The sequence below is a fragment of the Polyergus mexicanus genome, unplaced genomic scaffold (assembly GCF_030449975.1).
Source record: "Polyergus mexicanus isolate NDT 795.1 unplaced genomic scaffold, iyPolMexi1.0 SCAF_3, whole genome shotgun sequence".
Lineage (NCBI taxonomy): Eukaryota > Metazoa > Arthropoda > Insecta > Hymenoptera > Formicidae > Polyergus > Polyergus mexicanus.
The window spans coordinates 3,275,607-3,283,365 of NW_027223323.1; the positions used below are offsets into that span (position 1 = coordinate 3,275,607).

Genomic DNA, 7,759 nt, shown 5'->3' on the forward strand with positions numbered 1-7,759 from the left:
TTAACTCAGGACTATTTTATCCATGTTCATAAGTATAATGATTTTTAATTATTTTATTTAATATATATTATAATTAATGTGACATAGTCACGTAATACGACATAAGATACTAATGGACTCGTTAATTTAATAATATAAAATTATCAATTAACTGCCATTAAAATTATCAATTAACTATCTATATAAAAAGAAATTGTTTTATTTAGTTTATTTTTACTTATTTTATTTACTTAGTTTATTTATTTTTCTTGAAACAACTATAATTAATTTTAATAGCAACTTGATTCACGTTTAATCAAATAATGAACTTTAATTAACTTCGTCTATTGTTGCAGGTATAATTTCTAGTAAAGTAAGTCTGTATGTGCGATAGTGGGTAAAAATAGAATAAAATGTAATATAAGTTTTATAATCATAATTCTTTCTTTTTTTCTCCCTCCTAATTAAATTTATAATAATGTTAAATAACAAAACTGTGACGCGTGTGTACAACTTCTCTCATAAAGTTTCGTAATCAGTTTCGTACTATTTGTTGTTTGAGATAATGTCATTCCAATAATGAGATTCTTAAATCTTTTTGTCTCTGAATAAGAATTGCTAAATATTAGCTGAAATAACAATCTTGCACAGAAATCATGGCAGTTGTAGGAATTAACGGATTTGGAAGAATAGGAAGAATGTGTCTTCGCGCTTGCCTCGAAAAGCATATTGAAGTAAATCTCCGATTATACGCAATATAAATACGATATATCACTGATTAATAAATAAATAAATAATATATTGATAAATATCACTAGGTAAAATTAATCAATGATCCATTCCTTACCACCGACTATATGATATATCTTTTTAAACATGATTCTACTCACGGGCCGTATAGTCTACATTTGGAATGTGACAGGGAATATATAGTTAGTGGTGGTAAATATAATTGTAATTTTTTCAGTGATATAAAGAAAAAATTCTGAATCAAATAAATTTTTTTTCCTCTCTGTGTAAATCATATTTTGAAAGAAAATATTGTAAATTTTGATAAAGTTAAAAATCTATAAAATTAAAATAAAAAAAGAATCGCGCGTATTCCAAAATTGTACATAATTATTGGAAAGATTTTTCCATAATAATAAATCTCAATTTTCCTAAACTCTCAAAAACATTCTAGTTACTTCTTGTTTTATCTAATATTTAGAAGAACATAATATAATAATATTTTTATGTGATAAAAAATTATGAACGTGTTTATTATTGGATCGTTCGATGAGAGCTAAGAATTGCCACATCGCAAGAAAAGCAACCGTGGAAAATACCATGGAAAGAAATGGGAGTGACATATGTCATAGAGGCTAGTGGAGCATTTACAACTTTAGAGAAAGCAAGCGTAAGATCGATGTTTTTCTTTGTACTCACTCAAAATAACAGAATTTATGTTGATGGATAAAACTGCTAGGCCATCCTCAAAATTCTGAAAAAAAAAAAAAAAATTATTTTCAACAAGTTATCAGTTTTATATTAATTTTGCCATTATATTTAGGCTTGAATAGATTTACTCAAACTCTATGCAATTTTTGAGATATAGTATTTTATTAATTATATTTTATTTTTTATTTTATTTTATATATGATTAAATTGTCCAATTATACAATATCTTAAAAATCCGTAACCCTAACGCTACGTGATACTTTTACAGTTACACATCGATGGTGGCGCGAAAAGAGTTATTATCACCGCACCATCAATCGATGCACCGATGCTCGTTTTCGGAGTCAATCACATGTGTTACAATCCTAAGAAAGATGGAGTCGTTTCTGCTACGTCCTGTACAACAAACTGTGCAGCTCCAATCGTCAAAATCATGCACGATAACTTTGAAGTTCTTGAAGCAATGATAACTAGTATACACGCGGTGACAGCATCCCAAAACACCGTAGATGGTCCGATAGAGAAGGTTATTCAATCTAATGTAAAACTTTAATGCTAATAATATCTTTTGCGTACGAAAAAAATTACTATAAGATCCATAAAAGAAGCACAAAAGGTTAAATGCATGCTTTTTTAATTAATTATTATATATTAATCACATAATATCATATTTCTGAGTTTCTATCCTCAATAAATTTTTATTTATCCTCGGAATCAATATCACAATTTATTTTTAGCTTAATTAATTTAAAATAAAATAAATAAGAAAAATTATCAAAGCTTTATTGTTTTGCGTGATTATTTTTGTTGCAGTGTCGGCCTACCACGTTATGGAGAGATGGCAGAGGCGCTCTTCAGAATATCATTCCTACTGCAACCGGCGCCGCCAAGTCATTAGCCAAAATTATCCCCGAGCTCAAGGGCAAGATTTCAGCCATAGCGTTTAGGGTACCGATCCCTAATGTTTCATTATGCGACATAACATTCAGGTACGGATGCAAGTTTGCCACAACTTTATCGAACAACTGACCCATAAAATCTGGCAACGGTAGATCTTGTGTTTGAAAATCGTTTTTGATTTTCCGTGATGTCATTTCTCAGAATTAATAAACCGACAACATACGAGGAAGTAAAAGAAGCGATGAGAGAAGCATCCGAAGGGCAGCTAAAAGAAGTACTGGGATACACGGAAGATGACTGTGTGTCGTCGGATTTTAATCACACTACCTATTCCTGTGTGTTCGACGCCAAAGCAGGCATTCCACAGACCAGTTCTTTCATCAAGATCGTCGCCTGGTAATAAAATTATTAATACCATTATAAAATTTTCTCTCAAAATTCATAAATTATATAAATTATTTAATTTATATTATTCAAAACATACAATCAATGTCTCATATATATATAGAATTTATATGCAGGAGATTTATAATTTTTTCTCGATCAGAGAATATATGTATTATTATTGAAAGTTTCGATTTTTTTACAGGTATGACAATGAATATGGTTATGCATATCGTATAGCCGATCTAGTTCAATACATGTATAACGCCGATTACGGTAATGTTCCTGAAACTCGACAAACTATCGAGCATGGTGATGCTTAAAGATTATTTAATGATACTTAAAAACTTACTTTTTATGGATACACAATCACGTGTTTTCTTTATATAAATAAAATAGAATAAACATTTTGACTGATATTTATCGAAACAGATGTCTTCAAGATATGAATAGAAATTGAAAAATTAGAACTATATGTGAGGTTAGCGCGTTTTGCCTCTGCATGCAAGATGTAAAAAGATACTATTATGGAAAGTTGTAAAAACTACGATTTTCGTATTATAACTATGTATTGTATATTGTACGTTTTGTGTAGCAAGATAACTCATATATATGTATATCGTATCTCACTGCCATTTTGCGAACAATTATCTCCAAGTACGAAACATCTTTGAAAAAAAGAGCTTTTGTCCTTACCTTCCGCTAAGCACACTTCGTTGCACTTTCATTCACACGAACCGTGAGATGAACACGATGATAAACACTGACTTTACACCACTCCATCGCTTTCAAGAAGTATTTACTTTAACTGATTCGATTCTTCACACACAAATGTGGATCCGAAAGAAACGACAAGATTTAAAATTTGAACGGACACCGGCGTCGGTTACTATCGTCGAACTTCGCGGCGCGGCACACGTCGATAATCGGATCACGTGACTCGTCTGACTCGCCGGCGTTGACAAGTCACGTGACGCCGAGCGTCGACGATGATGCACGAGATGGCGTCGGTTACGCGCCAGCGCGGGCGGGCATGGTTTATATTAGCGATCCGTGCCCTTCAAGTGACACTACTTCGTTAGTATCCGCGACGAACGGAACTGTTCTTTCTTACGTGGTGAGTATCTTCCTCTCAATTTGACACGTATTTCGTAGTTTTATCTTTATTAGTATGATGAATCATCCTCGCCGGTCGCTCGTTACATGGAGTTCGTTCCTGTTAAACATAATACACGCGTACGTGTCGAATGTCTCCCATTTCGCGACGAATGCCGCATCGGCCATTCTCGTGACGTCGAATGAACGAGTATCCTCTATCCTCATCGGGAATATCGAGATCACGAGAGGCGATCGGTTTTCTGCATTCCTACGGGAGAACTTTCGAAGAAACATGTCGCGATGATGTAACAACGAGACGAGATATCTTTTAGCCGGCCGCGAAAATTAATCTCGAGAAATGTCCTTCGCTTATGTATAGATGACGATCATTAAACGGTCCTCGCACAATCAATATTATTGCTCAACAATTATTGGCTATTAATAGGATCAATATTTGGCATACTACAATCACACTTATCGATCGGTTATTGTTAGTCGTTTAAAATATAATTTGCATATTGAGATTATTATTTTATTAGGTACAATATATTGCATCAGTTAGTAACAGAGAATACATATTGATTATTAAGATTTTTTACGCCAATAAAATATAAATTATTGTAGATATATTAGTAACAATATTATTTTTATTAAATATTGTACAATAATTCCTTGAAATTTAGTAATCTGTGCTTATTTTTGTCTCTCCTTTTTGCACTTTATTATTTTATTTATATATATAACTGTTTATATTCCAAATATTTGACGAAAACATTTACAAACATCGTTTTGTGATTTAACGAATTGTTGTAAAAATAAGAAATGAGTTTTCAGCTAATTATTAAAATAGAAAGATTAATATTGTATGAGCTTCATAAATAAACACAAAATCATCATAATTTTGATGATTCGATTACAAACAAATTTGTTAAAATAAAATAATAATTACAAAAAAATGTATCGCACTCTCGAGAAAAATTTAATGATATTTATATTGTAATATTTTTTTATTCGCCTGCATGTTTGACTAAAGATCCGAATAGTTTCCTCAATCCAAATTATATCATATGTAATTGTAAGAATGCATCTTTGCGTCTAATCGTAAGCATCGAATGATGCTGGCATTACGTGCGATTTATATTAATTTTATCAAATACTATCCAATAATTTCATATATGCCAGATCATGATCATCCTCAAGAATGTCGAGCTATTAAAAAAATCTAGCCACACCCCCTTTAACCTTGCTTAATCTCCAAGATCTGCTCATCCAATCCGACGTGGTGTTTTCGAGCAATGTGCCAAAATGTTGCTGTCACAGCTGCTTTCGTAGTCAAGTCATAAAATCAAGATTAACAATAAGTAACATTGAATAATTTCACATTGGAAATTACATAAACGATTATAAACGAATCTCTTCGATAATTAGTTTATTTATATTTTAATCGTATTTTTAAACTTAATAAATATTAAAATTTTTTAAAAATTTATCTAATATATTGGCAATGATATAATTATTAATGATAATGATTAATAATGATATAATTATTAATGATAATAATTAATAATTTATCTGTTTAATATATTGGCAATGATATCGTGAGAAATTCGCTTCAAACAATGTAATTTGTACTTAATAAAAGAAGATAATCTTTATAAGCACAGTGACGTGCATAATTAGTAATATTTAGTGCATCTACGTATATATGTGCGATATAAATAACAGCATCGATAATATCAATTGCAATTTATATGATATTTATCAATATCCTTGAAATATAGAGCAATTAGTATCCCGAAAGTAATGAAGAAATAAACCATGCGCTGCAGTCATCATAAATCACTTTCTGCAGTCTAACCTATCTAATAACGAGATTTATTACGATGAGATTTATTTTCTCGCATCTGTTTGACGTAACCGCGCAAGCATCATTAATCGCAATCGCGCAGAAAATATACGGCCGTCATGCAGCACTTTATAATACTCTCATTCGTCGATTTTCCAGTTGCGATCAAGAAGACAACATGAGCAAAATCGGAATTAACGGATTTGGCCGTATCGGCCGTCTCGTACTGAGGGCTTCCTTGGAGCGTGGTGGTCAGGTACGTTGAAGAGCTAACAATCTATGAATCGGACCGAATCACAATCGTTTTGATAATCCGAGATCTCTCTATCAAGCAGGTCGTCGCCATCAATGATCCTTTCATCGGTCTCGATTACATGGTCTACATGTTCAAGTATGACTCCACCCATGGCAAATTCAAGGGAGAAGTCAAGGCCGAGGATAACTGCCTCGTTGTCAATGGAACTAAGATCGTCGTCTTCAGTGAGCGCGAACCGAAGGCGATTCCTTGGGCGAAGGCCGGTGCCGAGTACGTCGTCGAATCCACCGGCGTGTTCACGACCATCGAGAAGGCATCTGTATGTCCTGAGATCAAAATATCCAATTTTTTATATCCAATTCATTGGTTCTTCAGTATTTTTGAGTTCAATGTCTTTTGGCATATTTGCAGGCTCACTTGGAAGGCGGTGCCAAGAAGGTCATCATCTCCGCTCCGTCAGCTGATGCACCAATGTTCGTGGTCGGTGTAAATTTAGAGGCTTACAATCCGAGCTACAATATAGTCTCTAACGCCTCTTGCACTACCAACTGCTTAGCACCTCTTGCCAAGGTGGTCCATGACAACTTCGAGATTGTCGAGGGTCTCATGACGACCGTACATGCGATTACAGCCACTCAGAAAACCGTCGATGGACCTTCTGGCAAGGTACGTATGATAGCTATTTAGCAAAAGAAAATCATTTAAGATGATGATTATATGCTGTTATATAACAACGTTTATTACTCTTTTCTAATGACAGTTGTGGCGTGATGGTCGTGGTGCGGCGCAAAACATTATTCCCGCTGCAACCGGCGCTGCCAAAGCAGTAGGCAAGGTTATTCCAGCTCTCAATGGGAAACTCACCGGCATGGCTTTCCGTGTACCTGTACACAACGTGTCCGTAGTCGATTTGACCGTTCGACTTGCCAAACCCGCCACATACGAAGCTATCAAAGCCAAAGTAAAGGAAGCTTCCGAAGGTTCTCTGAAAGGTATTTTGGGTTACACCGAGGACGATGTTGTCTCATCCGATTTCATTGGCGATAACCACTCCAGCATCTTCGACGCCAAGGCTGGCATACCTCTCAACGACAACTTCGTAAAGTTGATCTCGTGGTACGACAATGAGTTTGGTTATTCCAGTCGAGTCATTGACTTGATCAAGTTCATGCAGAGCAAAGACAACTAAACAGTTTTCGCGATTCGATTATTCATCCGCATTCTTTTAGCTCCGGTCTCGCCGTATGGCGAATCAATCGCTGTATGGTGCATATCATTATAAAAAAAGCTGTTATAAAAAACCATATTTAATCAACATCATTACTAACTTGTAGCAGATATACACGGAATAAGCAAGGCGTATAGCATACATTCTTTCTTGCACAGTTGATAGAGTTGTTGATTGAGTGTGTTCATCGCTAATTGGAATATAAAACAAGACAGGCTCTAGTGTTCATCGTATTTGAAAATCTATATTTATCTGGTTACACTGTGTCGGAGTTTAGCTACGAATCGTAAATATAAATGTGAATATTGCTACATAAATATTATGCAACAGTATGATCGCGAAAATTATGCTGCGTAAAATCGAGGTGAAATAAAAGTAGAGAGAAATGTATGACAATATAATTGCAATTAAATTTCATTGTATTAAATCCACAATAAACTCAAATAATTTTATTCATGAGAAAATGAAGAATATTTTCGTCACAATTTTTTTTGTGAGCACGAAAGTTTTATTGTACTTGTATCCTACCATGATAGAATTATAAGCATATATACTCGTCTTTCATCACTCGTTCATTCGTACACTAGAGATACATTATAAGTACTTGTGATTTTCTTCTGTATATTTG

The 7,759-nt window shown here is 33.8% G+C and overlaps 2 protein-coding genes across 2 annotated transcripts; both read left to right on the forward strand.

Annotated features, from left to right (window-relative positions):
- Positions 1–635: 635 nt before the first annotated feature.
- On the forward strand, positions 636–3,026 carry LOC138944894 (glyceraldehyde-3-phosphate dehydrogenase). The gene is made up of 7 exons (XM_070315960.1): positions 636–713; positions 798–921; positions 1,263–1,378; positions 1,688–1,945; positions 2,233–2,408; positions 2,521–2,715; positions 2,909–3,026. Exons 1-7 carry the CDS (start codon positions 636–638, stop codon positions 3,024–3,026), a joined length of 1,065 nt encoding a protein of 354 aa, XP_070172061.1.
- Positions 3,027–3,728: 702 nt separating this feature from the next.
- Positions 3,729–7,759, forward strand: LOC138932083 (glyceraldehyde-3-phosphate dehydrogenase). The gene is made up of 5 exons (XM_070293637.1): positions 3,729–3,820; positions 5,807–5,903; positions 5,983–6,222; positions 6,315–6,569; positions 6,664–7,759. The coding sequence occupies exons 2-5, from the start codon at positions 5,826–5,828 to the stop codon at positions 7,090–7,092; spliced, it is 1,002 nt and encodes a 333-aa protein (XP_070149738.1). The 5' UTR covers positions 3,729–3,820; positions 5,807–5,825; the 3' UTR covers positions 7,093–7,759.